The sequence below is a fragment of the Gekko japonicus genome, unplaced genomic scaffold, assembly GCF_001447785.1.
Source record: "Gekko japonicus isolate JY-2015 unplaced genomic scaffold, Gekko_japonicus_V1.1 scaffold1321, whole genome shotgun sequence".
In the NCBI taxonomy this organism is placed as follows: domain Eukaryota; kingdom Metazoa; phylum Chordata; class Lepidosauria; order Squamata; family Gekkonidae; genus Gekko; species Gekko japonicus.
Genome location: NW_015177053.1, coordinates 53,482 through 69,939, shown reverse-complemented (window position 1 = coordinate 69,939; position 16,458 = coordinate 53,482). Strand labels below are relative to the sequence as shown.

Below are 16,458 nucleotides of genomic sequence, written 5' to 3'. Positions count from 1 at the left end.
GTCGGGCGGCCGCGCGTTATTTTGCTCCGGGCCAAACTGCCACGCCCCCCCCCCCCCGGCATTTTACGGCCCGTGTGAATGGGACCATCGTTGGATATTCGGTCATTGTTGCTGCATAGCAGTCGTTCGCAACTGGATTTTCCTCTGTGGACAACATAATCCATTTGTGGATAATTGCTACAGCATAACAATAGCACATTATCCACCAGTGTCTAGATGCAGCACATTCATTCTGGATAGGGGTGAAAAAGAAGTATTGACAGCTGCCAAAAACAACATTGCCCTGACCTGGATGGCCCAAGGTAGCCTGATCTCATCAGATCACAGAAGCCAGGCCTGCAGCCCTGATTTTGTGGCTTTTTTGGTTGTGCTGAACATAGCCTAACTCAAACAGTATCTTATTCCAAGAATGGACAATACATCCAATAACCAGATCAGATTGCACAGGGAAGCCACTGAAATTCATAAATATAAACACAATTTCAACAGGGAAGAAGAGAGTTTAAAAATAAATAGGGCATGGTTTCCTGTCCTGAAAAACACAAAATGCTCTACATCTCACAATAGAACTACAGATACGATTAGAATGTCAACAGCCAAGCTATATGCAAAAGAACCTCCTCAGGAAAGCTCTTCCATTAGCATGTCACAGCCTGGGGAACTCCTACAAGATAATGACTCAGCCCTATAGATATAGATATAAATTACCTGCCTACCATTTTTCTTCTCATGTTGTCACAGAGAGTACTCCATCTTTCTGTGTTATACCTCTGAGGATGCCAGTCACAGCTGCTGGTGAAACGTCAGGTCCTACAATGCCAAGATTATGGCCATCTATGACAACGAATGAACTCCAGCTGCGAAAGCCTTTGACAACGTATTAAATTCTGATAAAAAGCTGGCAGGTGAGGGTGATGACGTCTGTACTCAAGAAAGCTAACATTTATGCAGAAAAACTCTCTTAAAGGAGACCAGTTTCTTGACACAGAGTTAGAAGGGATCCTAGAGGCCACCTACTCCAACCCCCTTGTCCAGTGTGAGAGTTAGTCAACTACAGCACCCCCCTCTGCTTAGAGGAGCCCATGATTAAAAAAATGTTTTAAAATTATTGGGAAAAAAGCATTTTCAGGAGAAATTATTTTGGGGCTGTAGCTTTAAGAAAGGGGGGCGCTCCCAAAAGCCCCACTGTAGCTATGGGCCTGATGGAAGCAAAGCAGCGTTGGCCCTGGATAGTACTTGGATGGGAAACCACCAAAGAAGTCCTGGGATGCTACACGGAAACAGGCCATGGCAAATCACCTCCTTCATCTCTTGCCTTGAAAACCTTATGGAGTCACCCGGTTGGCTGTGCGACTCGATGGTACCTTTTCTACCCACAACAATATTCACAGCACAGTCCTACGCAGAGTCGCTCCAGTCTAAACCCACAGATTGAGCTTGGCTGAGACTGTACTTACTCTGCATAGGAGAGCTCTGTAAATGAGGCGACGCTTTTCTTTTGCAGTTAGGAATAATTACCTATGTTTCGAAGGTGCCAGATGAAAAGCCAGATAACCAGCTTGTTCCGAGGCTTATTGAGGGCAGCCAGCCAGGCAGAGCAGAACCACTGGAGCGTCTCACTGGCTCAGTGCCAGTAGACTAAGAGAGCAACAATAAGCGGGTCTGCTCAGAATCCTACTCAGTTCTACTCAGCAGGGCTTTCTCCCAGGAACGTGTCCCCAAGATTGCACTGAAACACAGGACAGTTCAAGAAGTCACAGAATACTGTTTGTGGGTTCATGTGTGTACACACACACACGAGGCAGAGAGATGCAGTTCAGAACAGCAACAGGAAATGAGTTTCTTGGCACATCCCTTTCTGAGCAGGAGCAGTCTACCTGTATTACGAGCCCTGTGGTATTCACCTATATCCTTACAGCTTCCTAAGCTCCCCAGATTTTACCAATCAGGCCCTAAATGGGGGAGTTCAGAAGTAGTTACTGCTGTACACTTATCTTTAAAATTATATAAAATCTTGCAGGGTGGTTTTTTTTTTTAATGGAGTGGTTCCGGGCTGGAGGACTGGGCATAGGATTCGGAGGTCTAGTTTCAGGTGCAAAAATTACTAGTTAGTGCTCCGGTTTCTTCCGCCCTGATGTTCTGCTACTTATGGAATAATTTGATCCAATGTACTGTATAAGAATCAAACCCGGAGTCCGGCGGCACCTTGAAGACTGAAACTCTATTCTTTAAGATGTCACCGGACTCCTGTTACGTCCTACTTTGCTGCTGCGGACACCACAGCTACCCGCCTGAAATTCTAGCAACGGAGGTACGTCCTAAGCGCCTTTCCACCACTTGCTTATCCTGAAAGTTCAGCACTACCTATTAATTTTGACTTTAAAAATAAAACAACAGCTTCTCAAAAATATTTTAACTCCCACATTGAAAGACCGCTTTAAGAGGGGAGAAAAAACACATGTCTTTGCATTGGCTGGAGATATCAGTGCCCTTTCGTGATACCACCCAGCTGGGTAGATAACACAGGGCAAAGATGGAGGTTTATGAATGAAGCTCTATATTCCACATTCTCACACACACACACCATCACTTCCTTCCCTTGTACAGCCATCCCCGCAGCCGCACAACTGGGTTTGCCCCAGCACGGGCACTCAATGGCGAGCTGCAACCAACGCCTTGCAAAAGCAAGTCTCAGTCCAGTCCCCTTCTCCAGACCCAAGCACACCCCGGCCTTCTCTCTCTGCTCCTCTTAGCTGCCACCTCTCTTACATAAAACACTCAGCAACGGCTCTACTCCAGGAAGCCGGCTGGCTGATCACTGGGCTAAGGCCTCTCTCGGACTGGCCGACCTCGCGGGGTTGTTGTGGGGACAAAAAATGGAGGCGCGGGGAAGCACGGATGCCGCTCCGAGCGCCGTGGAAGCAGGGCGGGATAGGAACGCACCACACGCCGGCACCCGCTTTCCCTTCCCTTTCGAAGTGCAAAACTTCCTTACTTGCTGCCCGCCAAAGAGTTCGCCCAGACTTAAGCCCGCGCACGCAATGTCCCCCCGTGGGTGGGAGCCTGCCCTCGGTCCCTCCTGGCGCAAGGTGCCCTTACCTTCTTTGCCAGGTATCCCACGAGGCAGGGAAGCCCAAAGGAGAAAGAGCCCCAGGGAGAGACCTGCGGGGCAGCCGGGAAATCTCCACTCCATATTCCCCAGCAGAGGCAATCCTCGCAAGCGCGCCACTCTACAGCCCTCTCGGCTCCCCGGCCACGGCCCTGGGCATCTGGGCGCCCTTCACACGCGGCTCTCCCCAGAGCCTCCTGCCTGGGACTCGGGCATTGCAAAACCTGCCTGCCTGGCCCCGACTTATGATGAAAGACCAAGACAGAGGAGTGGTAAAACCAGCTCTCTCTCTCTCTCTCTCCCAATCACCTCCCCTGGTTTTACTAGCTTTAAAGGGGCCGGCCCAAGACTTCCCATCCGGCAGACAAATAAACTCACCTTAAAGGTAGCCAGCCACCTTTCCGTGGGATCCTCTCTCCCTCTCTCCGTCTCCCTTGGCTTCTGGCAAGGCTGCGTTTATGGCTCCCGGGTGACACCTTGTGGACGACTGTGGACATTTTCCTAAGCTTGTCCGGAAGGTTTCTTGGTCCGCTTCCTTAGGTCGTGACGGCTAAGGTAGGGCCGCCAACCTCCAGGTGGCGCCTGGATATCTCCAGGAATTACAGTTGATCTCCAGACAACAGATATAATTTCCCCTGGAGGTAATGGCTGCTTTGGAGGCGGGGTTGCCAGACTCCAAGCGATGGCTGGAGATCTCCCAGTATTGCAACTGATCTCCAAGAGACAGAGATCAGTGTTCACATGCAGAAAATGGCAGATTTGGAAGGCGGAGTCTGTGGCATTCTACCCCACTGAAGTCCCTCCTCTCTCTAAACCCTGCCCTCCTCAGGATCCACTCCCAAAATCTCCAGGTATTTCCGAACCCGGAGTTGGCAACCCTATTTGGAGGGTTGACTCTAAGGCATTGCGATCTGTCTCCCCACCCCAAGCCCAGCTCCATCCTCGCCAGGTTCCACTCCCAAAATCCCCAACCAATGTTCCCTCTAAGCTGTGGAGTCTTGTGAGCAAAAATCCTACTTTGTGAGCTCCTGGCATTAAAGTTGTGAGCGAGCAATTTGGCTGCTGCATAAATGAGTTTGCTCTGGAGCCATCCTTCCCGAGCTAAGACAAAAATGTGTGAGCCGGAGGCTTAAAAACTGTGAGCTAGCTCACACTAACTCAGCTTAGAGGGAACACTGTCCCCAACCCAGAATTGGCAACCCTAAGCTATGTGAGTCCATTGCAGGGACTGGGGCTGTGGTTTTGCCACAAGCCTCTGCCGTCAGCAGTCTTCTGGGGGCTGTCTGTCCTGACCTAGACAGATCGTCCGATGGAAGTTAAAAACTGTTAGCCCTAAGCTGCAGTGTTCCCTCTAAGCCGAGTTAGTGTGAGCTAGCTCACAGTTTTTTAGCCTCCAGCTCACAGATTTTTCTCTTAGCTCAGGAAGGATGGCCCCCAAGCAGACTAATTTATGCAGGAGCCATATCGCTCGCTCACAGCTTTAATGCCAGTAGCTCACAAAGTAGAATTTCTGCTCAGAAGACTTGGAAGTTAAAAAGGAACATTGCTAAGCTGTTTGGAAAAGTTTCTGGATTTAGGAATTCCTTCTTGTGAAGTACTTGTATGAAGAGCATTAAAGAACTGAGAATTTGTTTGATAAAGAACTGTATCGAAACAAACGCTAGAACTCGAGAAGTTCGTAATGTCTGCGTTTCTGCTCATCTCGACGTCATCTTGATGGCGCTTTTTGCTGAGAACAAGAATTAAACATCTTAGAAGCATAAATTATATTGTTGTTCTATATTATTGCCAACTATTTTCAAATTGTATGCACGTTTGCAGCAATTCTGTTTTTCCTTGTGATCATCCATTGCTGTACCCATTGTGTCACTTTACCTCTGACCTGGATAAGCCAGGCCAGCCCGATCTCATCAGATCTCTGAAGCTAAGCAGGGCCGGCCTTGGCTAGTATTTGGAAGGGCGGCCTCCAAGGAATACCAGGGGTGTCACGCAGAGGCAGGCAACGGCAAACCACGTGAGACTTAAAAATCAAGATGCGCCTATCGTGAGCTACTATTTGGATCAAAAACATGATTTTAATGATCTACGACCTACTTGCGCACTGTCGCATTGTGAGCTTTGGGTGAATACAGAAGGCTAGCTCTCTCTTTTCTCTCTGGTTCCTAAGTAAAGTAAGGTAAAGGTAAAGGTTCCCTTGCTCGAAAGCCAGTCGAGTCCGACTCTAGGGTTGCAGTGCTCATCTCCGTTTCCAAGCCGAAGAGCCAGCGCTGTCCGAAGACGTTTCCGTGGTCATGTGGCCGGCATGACTAAACACCAAGGCGCACGGAATGCTGTTCCCTTCCCACCGAAGTGGTACCTATTTATCTACTTGCAATTTCTTGCTTTCAAACTGCTAGGTTGGCAGGACCTGGATCTAGAGACGGGAGCTCACTCCGTCATGTGGCAACTCGGGTCTCGAACTGCTGAACTACGGACCTTCCACAGCCTGCAGTTCAGCGTCTTAACCACCTGAGCCACCGCAGCTCCTTATCCTAAGTAAAGTAGATTGTGTTATATTGTATTTGTAGATCAGTTCCAGGAAAAAACATGTCTGCCTGAAGAAGAATCTGTCGAAACACGACGGTTTTGCCTGGGAGGCGTGTTGCTTGCTTTGATGCTTGCTGAATCACTTTTTGTGGAGAACATAACAGTCTGCTGCATCTCTCATCATTTACGACTCTTGCAACCTTCATCAGTCTCTTATCAGGAGCTAGATAGTCTACAGCATTGGAATAGGTCTCCGTAGCTGTGGACTTTTCGATCAGTAGCTATATAATGTTCTTTAGGTTTTTGTATGATATGAATATGTATAAGATACACTAGGGTCTCTATTGTATTTAAATCAATATATGAAGACTCAAGGGCATAGTAGTAGAGTGTGTTTTGTTCTAGCATGGTGTTTCTTTAAAGGTAAAGGTAAGGGTTCCCTTGCTCGAAAGCCAGTCGAGTCCGACTCTAGGGTTGCGGTGCTCATTTCCGTTTCAAAGCCGAAGACCAACGCTGTCCGAAGACGTTTCCGTGGTCATGTGGCCGGCATGACTAAACACCAAGGCGCACGGAACGCTGTTCCCTTCCCACCAAAGTGGTACCTATTTATCTACTTGCAATTTCTTGCTTTCGAACTGCTAGGTAGGCAAGAGCTGGAACTAGAGACGGGAGCTCACTCCGTCATGCGGCACCCGGGTCTCGAACTGCTGAACTACCGACCTTCCACAGCCTGCAGTTCAGCATCTTAACCACTTGAGCCACTGCAGTTTACATTTTTACGTTTTACGTTTGTCTAAATTCCAGGTGGGGCCTGGAGATCTCCCAGAATTACAACTGTCTCCAGACAGCAGAGATCAGCCCTCCTGGAGAAAATGGCAGGTTCAGAAGGCAGACTCTGTGTCATTATTCCCTGCTGAGCGCCTTCACCTCCCAAACCCTACCCTCTGAACTGCTCCAACCCCAAATCTCCAGGAATTTCCCAAGCCATAACTGGCAAGTCTAGACTCCGTAATTACATGGGAAAGGAAGAGGGAGGCCCTGTTCTTATAGCATTTCCAATTTCAGAGTAAGAGTCCCGCAAATCTGTGTGCTGAGGAACTTCCCCTGCCTCCTTCCTCAAAGGCATCTCCCCAGGGTTCAGGGGGTCTCCAGAAATGGTTCTGGGCAGGAAGCAGGGGTTTCCAGTGGGAAGGGGAACCGGCAAAAACCGTCTTCCATCACACTGCCGACTGGGGTCATTGGATTCTCCCTTCCGGTGCTGTGTCTCCTTATACGGCATTGATGCGGATGTAGCACATGGCCATGTGATCCAGGTGGCCGACAATGCGATACACTGTGCACACTTTCACACACACTGAATAATGCACTTTCAACTCACCTTCAGTGGACTTTAGTAATTGCTTATAAGTGGATTTTTCCATTTCGCACAGTAAAATCCAGCTGCGAAGCACACTGGGCGTGGATTGAAAGTGCATTATTCACCATGTGTGAAAGTAAAGAGTATGGGGAATTTCACATTACCCAGTTTCATCCGGTTTCAAGCCGGTAATCATCCGTTTTGAAGTGAACCGGTACAGGGCTGCCATTTCACACATGGCTTGCCCCTACCAGAAATGAGCCAGATCAGAAGCGGTTTGGCATTTCAGACTTGCACCGCTTTGTTTTCCCGCCGTTTTCTTCCCGCGCGGGTGATCAATTTTTTAAAAAGTTTGATTTATAGCATTATAGCGATATAACGCTATACCGGAACTCCAAACGATCGCAATAGCGATCCCATTGGAGTTTGAAGTTCCGATATAGTGTTATAGCGATATAACGCTATCAATCGAACGTTCAAAAACACCAAAAAGCCCTCGCGGGCGAAAAATGGCGGGGAAAAAAGCGTAACAGAATCGGGAGAGGGAACTGAAGACTACTCGGAAGCAGTTGACAGGTAAAACGCTTCAGTTCTGGTTCCTAAACGGGACAGAAGCTTTTGTGTATGAAATGGCAAATACATTCCGGTAGGGAACCGATTCTCAAACGGGTTCTGTCTGAAATGACAGACCAGAACCCGTTTGAGAACCGGTTCCCTACCGGGAGATATCGCCTGTCTGAAATTCCTCTATGTTTACGTGGCGTAGCATGGTGGCTGTCCTGGCACTTGGATTCCAATCTCAGCAATTTGGGGATAACTATAATGAGGCTCCTTTATCCTGAATCATACCCTTGGTCCATAAAGGTCAGTATTGCCTACTCAGACTGGCAGCAGCTCTCCGGGGTCTTAGGAAGAGGTCTTTCCCATCACCTACTACCTGATCCTTTTAAACTGCAGATGCAGGAGACTGAACCTGGGATCTTTGGCATGCAAAGCCGATACCCTGCTATTGAGCCGCTCGCCCACCTCTCAACTGAAGAGCTGTAGTAAGGATTTCAACACAATAGTGTGTGAAGCCCTTTGAACACAGCCAGCACTATATAAATGCTAAGAGACCCAGTTTGATGTAGTGGTTAAGAGTGGCAGACTCTAATCTGGAGAACCAGGTTTGATTCCCCACTCCTCCACATGGAGCCAGCTGGGTGACCTTGGGTCAGTCACAAGTTCTCTCAAGAATAGTTCTCGAAAGAGCTCTCTCAGCCCCACCTACCTCACAGGATGTCTGTTGTGGCGAGAGGAAGGGAAGGAGTTTGTACGCTGCTCTGAGACTCTAAGCGAAGGGCAGAGTATATATCCAATCTCTTCCTCTTCTTCCTTTTTAAGTATGTATTGATGCATCAGAGCTGCTGATCACAGAGTGTATTTCTTAAAATAACCTATTCCATTTTCGTGGCTTACAGGCTAGAGTTGCCAGGCAGCTTAGGGGTGTGGAGATGGGGGGGGGGGAGAGATGTCACATGTTCCATGACATCACTTCTGGGCAAACCCGGAAGTGATGTTGTTGATTCCCAGGCCTACCTGATGTTACTTCAGGCAAAACCTGAACACCATGTTTTTTACTCTCTCTTGCTGCTGCTCAGAGTAGCAGTGGGTAATGCAGGTTGCCAGCGGGAAGCCTCCTGATATAGCTTCAGCTGTTGTTTTGCATGAGGACAAGTCTATCGCTAACTGTTAACCACGGAAGTCAAATGGGACTTTCGGTTTCAGGGGAACAAGAAGAGAAGAAGAGAAGAGATTGGATTTATACCCTGCCCTTCACTACCCAAAGGAGTCTCAGAGTGTCTTACAAACTCCTTTCCCTTCTCCTCCCCACAACAGACACCCTGTGAGGTAGGTGGGGCTGAGAGAGCTCTGACAGAATCTGCTCTTTTTCAAGGACAGCTCTTATCAGAACTACGGCGTGCCCAAGGTCATCCAGCCAGGTGCAAGTGGAGGAGTGGGGAATCAAACCCGGTTCTCCCAGATTAGAGTCTGCGCACTTAACCACGACACCAAACTGCATCCAATTGTCACTCAGCAGGGGAAAGGTGTTACCATTGAGCCCTGCTTGTGAACTCCCCTGAAACATCATGACTGCCCATTGCTAACGTTGGAAACAGGATGCAGGACTAGACCAATCAGCAGAAATGCTCTCTCTCTTTTTTGGGGGGGTATTTTTGTATTTTTATGTGCATGTGTATGTGTGCACACATGCACACAATCACACCTGGAAGTCATGGTGACCTCTGGTGACTGACCCCTACCGGGAGCATGGAGGATATTCAGAGAATGGGCTGAATAAGCTTGCCCCTGCCTCCCAACTCTGGTATTCCAAGGTCTCCCGTTCAACGGCTTGCCAGAATTGACCCTGCTTAGCTTCTGAGATCTGATGAGATTGGGCTTGCCTGGGCTATCCAGGTCAGGGATTGCAGAAATACTCTTATGTGTTTATCCCACGTTCTACACATGTACACACATACCCTCACCCCAGACAGTCATCAGAGATATTGAGTTATCCCACAATCACCCGGCTGTCTTTTGCAGCTCTGCAGGTGCCTTCTTAGAGTTTAATCTCTTTGAAAATAGACAGGAATTGTGTGAGGAGAAAGCAGTCAGGGGAATTAATAACCTTTGTCTTAAATGCTGATGCTATAATTGTCAGTTGTGGGCAAGTTGTAGGCTTCCTTGCTTTGTAAGAAATTATTATCATGAGTAGAGGACAAAGTCATTTTGGGATGAGAGCAAGCTGGATTTCATAGAGGTGTTAGTACAGTTGCCATTACCACACTCTTCAATTTATTGTAGATAAATATACTAGCTCACAGGATGGCCTGTTTGCTGTGGCCTTTATGGACCTTAGAGTTGCCTTTGACTCAGTGCCTAGGCAGAAATTATGGGATAAGCTGAAGAAATCATCTATGGACATAGTGTCTCCTATTTTACTTCTTTTAAAAAACTGTTTATTGAAGTCTGAAATAAAATACAATGCAGTACTTGAGTCCCTGCCACATGGGGGGGGAGTGCGGGCAAAGTGCGGCTTTTGAAAGCCACACCAAAATAGACACGCAGTGGCAGGATCACACAGGTCCCGTGAGCCGCCGCGCAATTACTCCCCGGCACGATCAGATGCTGGGGAGAAAGCCACGGAGGGGAGCGGGAGGCCGCCGGCTGCGCATGCATGTGCATGCGCAATTCGGCTGGGAGCCTCAATTGCTCTGGAAGAAGCACGCTTGGGCGATCCAACGGCCGCGCTTGCTGTGGTGTCTCTGGTAAGTTTTGCTTGGGAGGTGGGTTTTTTTAACAGCGGTTTTTCAGCCGGAAGGGCCGGATCGGGGACGGGTGCGCAATGTTTCCCAGATGTTGCGGTGGGATCGCGCCCATTTGCTGCGCCCCCGACCCGTCCCTCTCCCGGCCCAAAACCTTTCATGTGACCGGGGCCTTGGTAAAGCTTGAATGAAAAGAATTACAAAATGATCATTAAGTTTGTGGTGAATCAAGGATGGCCATTACAAGTTATCTGCTAGTTTTGAGCTTATCATTCAAATAATTACAAATAAAGCCAGTTTTAAAGATCCTTCAGCTACTTAATGATTAAGATACAAGGTGTGTGAACCCATTAAAGGTGCTTTCTGTAAAGTTCCTTTTGGGTCAGCAAAAACATTTACCCATAATGACCATTTTACCATAATACTATTTGAAGTAACCGATCTATCTTGCTGCACTATCCAGTCTGAGGTCTTGCCCAGTAAAAAATATCCCCATACCTTTTGGTATCACTGAAGCATTGAGGGGGGAGATTCTGTGATTTCCAGTTTGAAGGAAGCAAATGTTTTGCTGCTGCCAAAAGGGTGGAAATCTGGTATTTCGAGGAATCCTGATTCTTGGCCATAACTTAAGTCCAAAATAATTAGGGTTGGGTCCTTAGGGATATAAAGTCCTGTTATCAAATGAATTTGTTATATGATTTCACTCCAAAATCTATTAACCTTACTACATGACCACCAACAATGGTAAAAAGAGCCTTTTGCCCCACATAGTTTCCAGCATGAAGATGACCTGTGTGGATTAATATATGAGAGTTTAGATGGGGTGAAGTGCCAACAAAGCAAAAATTTTATCACCTGTTATTGAATTGGTAAGGAACGTGAGGTATAACTTGATGAGGTCCAAATCTTTTCCTGTTTTTATGTCTCCTATTTGTGATTCAACAATTATATGATCAAGTAAGATGTGGTTCATCTGGTGAACTGACTAGAACTGTTATATTGAACAAAGAAGTGAAGCAAAGATGTAGCCTCACTCCTCTGTTACTTAAGTTGTATGTAAACTATCTAAATTCTTATATTTTCAGAGATTAATTCCGTCTGCCTTATCTAGCTCATGTTAAATCGCTGTGTCTTTTGTATGTGGATGATGTGGCTCTTCTCTCAAGATCCATGGTTGAACTACATAAACTCATAGCCTCCTCTTTAGTGTATTGCTCTAAAGAGGGCCTAACTATTAATGTTTCTAAGTCAAAAGTCCTTCATTTTAGTAAACAAAAAACAACAGACAAGGAAATATAAGTGGGCAGTAGCAGGTTAACCTATGGAGCAAGTAGAACAATTTAAGTACTTGGGGGTTATATTTCAAGTGAATCTTTCTTAGAAGGTGCATTTAAACTCTGTATAAGAAGTGCCATGAGTACCAGGAAGGCTATTCTGAGATTTTATTCTTCTTCTGGGGGAAAATATTATTGAGATTGGGTTGAGGTAGCAAGCAGTTACTGGATCTAGATCAGTTTGATCTATATGTAAGTCTTAGCTGTCATGCTAAGTGGTTAAGGCAATTACAGCCAGGTGTTAAACTACCAGGTGATACTCTTCTAGCATTGTTAGAGTAGGTAATTAATGTATCCTGTTAGTGATTGGCTGGGCTTAGTATATAAAGTATCAGCTTGATAAGCTGGGTGGGGGACTTAGTTCTCTCCAACTAAGGTATGCTATAAGACAGTCTGTAGATCTCTGTGTATATATTCACCATTATCTCTAAGTAAACTTTATGCACCTTCATCACCAGTTGGTCTCCAGCTTCTTCTTTACTGCACCCAATAAATATGTCCCTGCAGAAGTTAAAACATTTAATGCAAAAGTTTCTGGGCAGTTATTATATATTGTTTTTTTTAATATATTTATTAGGTTTTTATGCTTAGTAACATACATACATATAAGACAACAACAAACATAGATCCACCCCATACCTAATTTCTCAACACATCACATTGATCAAACAATTTGCTGATACCTAAATGAATTATAGATTCTCTCTAATCTCATACACAAAATTTACATTGCATCACCCAGGGTTGTTCTAATCAAGATAATTATTAAGTGACATATCTACTTTCTGCTAAAGCTCCACATAACAAAAATAAATTATCTATTAAATCATCCCCACCATATTTACTATTTAAATCAATTATAATCGTTCTTTCTAATTTTGAAAAGACATGATATATTCAGCATGGACAATCACCTACCAAATCCTACATTTTACTTTAATAATTCTTATTAACTACCACTCTAGTCTCTAACATAAATATCATAACTTATATAATAAGGTGACCAACATGCTAATCTTAATCACTTTAAATCATCATAGGTCCCGTTCACACTAGGGGATTTGGGCCGGGAGCGAGACAGATCGGGGGCGGAGCAAACCGGCGCGATCACACCACAACATCTGGGAAGCGTAGTGCTTCCGTCCCCGAACCGGCCCTTCCCCGCGAAACTCCGGATCAACTTGGAACCACCTACCAAGGTGGTTCATCGCGAAGGTGCACCGCAAGCCGGGCGTCTGATTGCCGACGCGTCCTTGCGCCAGCGCATCACCGGCTCCTAGCCAAACTGCACATGCTCCAACATGCGCAGTTCGGCAGGCTCCCCGTCAAGACTGTGTTTTCTCCCCGGCGTCTGATCGTGCTGGGGAGAAAAGGCGCCACGGCCAGGGGATCCGTGGGATCCCGCTGCGGCGTGTCAACTTTGGCGTGGCTTTTAAAAGCCGCGCTTTTAGAGGCTTTCCCCCTGCCGTGTGGCAGGGGCCATAATGCACCTAATGTTATCACATAAAATTATATTCTTACAAAAACCTACCTAAAACCACTCTGCAATACATCCCCACTAATTTCATTCACCTGCAAAATTAATTCATAATTAATTCATGATTACTACCACATTAATCCCAAACATAAATACCATGACAAAATTAATTTGTATTAATTTGCCTAGCAAAATAGCCCTAACCCTAACATACACACTAATCTTAAACAATTTAAATCATTATATTATTTATAACACCAACACTAATTTTCCTATTTAATTAACTTGTGATAAAGCAACAAAAACAAGTTTTAGGTTCCCCCTCTATCCTTATATTACCTCCATCAATCTATTCCCCGACATACCTTCCCTAACCAAATTAATTTATATATAACAGAGTGACTGACACACTAATCTTAGACAGTATAAATCATAATAGTGTTTCTGGTATCAGCAACAAATTTCCCTTTCCCTTAACTTATAATAAAGCCAAAAAGCATATTTTGAATTCACACTCTGTCCTTACATTGCAACCATCTTTTGGAATTTTAAACATCAATAAGTAAGAAAAGAAAAGGAAAAAAAATTACAACTTGTAAAAATTACAACAATCATTACAATGATACTGTGTTCCATTTCCTTTTTATCTTGGTTTCTTCCATTTTCTTCTAAATGTCGCCGGTTTTTGTACTCCTGTAAATTACTTTCCAAATTTCCTGTCTCATGTTCCCTTACATTGAAATTTAATTGTTTGGAACCTTTAAGCTTCTTTATACCTTTCTTTGATTTTATCCCTCTTGTTGGCTTCTTTATTTTCCCCCGAGAAGGTTTCCCCCAAGGAGGTTTTGGTAAACACTTTTTTCCCGGGCAGTTATTATATATTGTAAGGGTTTAGATATAGATGTACTAAGATTTTTACACAATATCCTGAGAACACTGAGATACGTGCCAGGAATAGCTTTGAGAGCTGAGATTGGGGAGATGTCTTCTGAAGCAAAGGCTTGGTGGAGAGCATTTACTCTGAATATCAGGATATTGAAACTGAATTTATAATCCGGTCTTCTTGGATTAGTTATGCTGGATCATCATACAAGTGACTGGGACAAATACTTGGGATTTAAATTCTTACATCTGGGCATTAGATAGAAACTGTGAGTAGTTGTGAATGGAGTCAATCAATTAAAAGATATTTGAAGGATCTTCATTATCAGAGTATGCTGGTTAGAGCATGCAGAGTATGTTCATCATTTTCAGTTGATATTTTCCCCCTCAACAAAAACGCCGAACTATCTGAATGATCTTTTCCAAAATACAGAAGGGCATTTATGTTTGTGCGTTTGGACACATCACATTCAGTGGTGCAGTTAGGAAGATTTAATGGCATTCCATATTCTAATATACTCCGTGGATGTGGTATTAACTGAATTGACTTTATATAGATCATATTCTTTTGGATTGTCCTGAATTTTCAGATTTGGGAGCTGAATCGTTTTTTCCTTTGCTTAAGCAGGACTCTAGTTCTTTAGAAGCTAAGTATGCCTGGTTACTAAGAGACAATCAAATAACTTTGCGTGTGGCTAATTTTTTTTTTGCAGCTGTAGTAAAATTATGTTGTAATTCAGCTAGCAAATCTTAGACTTCCCAGTGTGGTGTAGTGGGTAAAAGTGACCAGCTCTGATCTGGAGAACCAGGTTTGATTCCCCGCTCCTCCACGTGAAGCCTGTTGGGTGACCTTGGGCCAGTCACACTTCTCTCAGAACTCTCTCAGCCTCACCTACCTCACAAAGTGCCTGTTGTGGGGAGAGGAGGGGAAGGCAATTGTAAGCCACTTTGAGACTCCTTAGAGAGAGAAAAGCGGGGTATAAAAACCAGCTCTTCTTCTTCTTTTTAGTGTGTGATGGCTCACTGTTTATGACTTTTGGTGCAAAAACAGTAATGAAGAAGAAGGCGTTATAACAGTTTGCAAGAATAAAAATGATACAAAACAGGACACATGATGGCTTTTACTGGGCTCCTTCATGCTAAGCCTGTGTAAACTTTCCTGTGATGCGGAAGGCCTCATCTAGCAGAGTGGGGAAAGAACCTAATTCTCCCCTGTGCATGCATTAGGAAAAGAAGGGTTAGGGTTAGGGTTTTCAAATTTGCAGCGGTTTTCAGGATCCTCTTCTTGGAAAATCCCTTTATCTTTAACAACCCAAGTACAGTCTAGTGGTGTTGCACATTTAGCAATGCTTCCATCAGACCTTGTCACACTGATGTTATACAGCCTCCATCCATAGCCTCCCACTTTGTGGGTGATTCCATTCCATGTGGTCACTGTACTGACGGCCTTCTTCTGTCCAGGACAAACCACCGTTGTGCTGAAGCTGGACCAAAGCCATTGGAACCAGAAAAAAACTATGTTGCCCTCAAAGACCTTGAAGAAGGGCCTGGCACTGACGGAAACTGTGACGTCTTCCCAGCCCTTGTTGTGGACCTGGACGATCAAGCTTTCATCGATTTCCGGTTCTGAATAAAAGTAAACACAGGAGATACGGTTCCATATTTATGTCCTTGTACACGCATCTCGAAGGCACCACAAAGAAAGCAACAAATATTACTAAGGCCCTTTTCAAACTTCCTTTGTATTCTGTTTTAGTAACTGGTTGCTAATGGATTTTTTCTGTCATTTCAGACAGACCTGCTTTAGTAACCGGCTGCTAGTGGAATTTATTTGCCTGTTCATACAAATCCATTTGTGTTAGGTTAAGCACAGCGCGGTTGAGCCACTTCTGAGGGAAACTGCTTTTTTCCATTTTCAACCCCTTTGTTGCGCTTTTGAATTGCTGTGGTGTGCTGTTTAACATGTCCGTAGCGCTTCTTACAATGATGCTTTCCCTCCGCCCTTTTGTGCCACACGATCTTCCTCTAGCTTTGAAAAAGCACTCTAAGGTGAGTGCTATAGCGCTACTCACCTTAGAACGCTTAAAAAAAGTCAGAGGAAGGTTGCAGAGCAAAAAAGGGGAGGAGGGGGGGGAAGTGGCACTGTCTGAAATGACCATAGCACTTCAGAGACGGAAAGAAATTCGCTGTAGGAACCCCCCATTCCTGTATTGCTTTACTCAAAATTGGGCTAACAGTGAATAACATCCAGTTTAGAACAGTAACAAGAAGGGGGACCCGCGATACTCGTGGGGGGGAAAGGAAGCAGCTGCAGGTGAGCCTTCTCCCCTGCCCCCCCGTCCCCGGCACCCATGGCGAGGCCCACGCCCCTCCAAGCCTTCTCCCTTTTCCTCCCCAGCACCCGGCCCACCAAGCTTTCTCCCTTCTTCCTTCCCTAGTGGTGGCGGTGGCTGTGGCGGTGAGGCCTG

The 16,458-nt window shown here is 45.5% G+C and overlaps 1 protein-coding gene across 1 annotated transcript in view; it reads right to left on the bottom strand.

Annotated features, from left to right (window-relative positions):
- Positions 1-3,336, bottom strand: part of EPHA1 (EPH receptor A1) — a 172,880-nt gene extending 169,544 nt beyond the window's left edge. Inside the window, exon 1 of the mRNA XM_015428123.1 lies at positions 3,100-3,336. Within this exon, the coding sequence (XP_015283609.1) occupies positions 3,100-3,193 (94 nt within the window). The 5' untranslated portion in view covers positions 3,194-3,336. The remainder of the gene's footprint in view (positions 1-3,099) is intronic.
- Between the last annotated feature and the right edge of the window lie 13,122 nt (positions 3,337-16,458).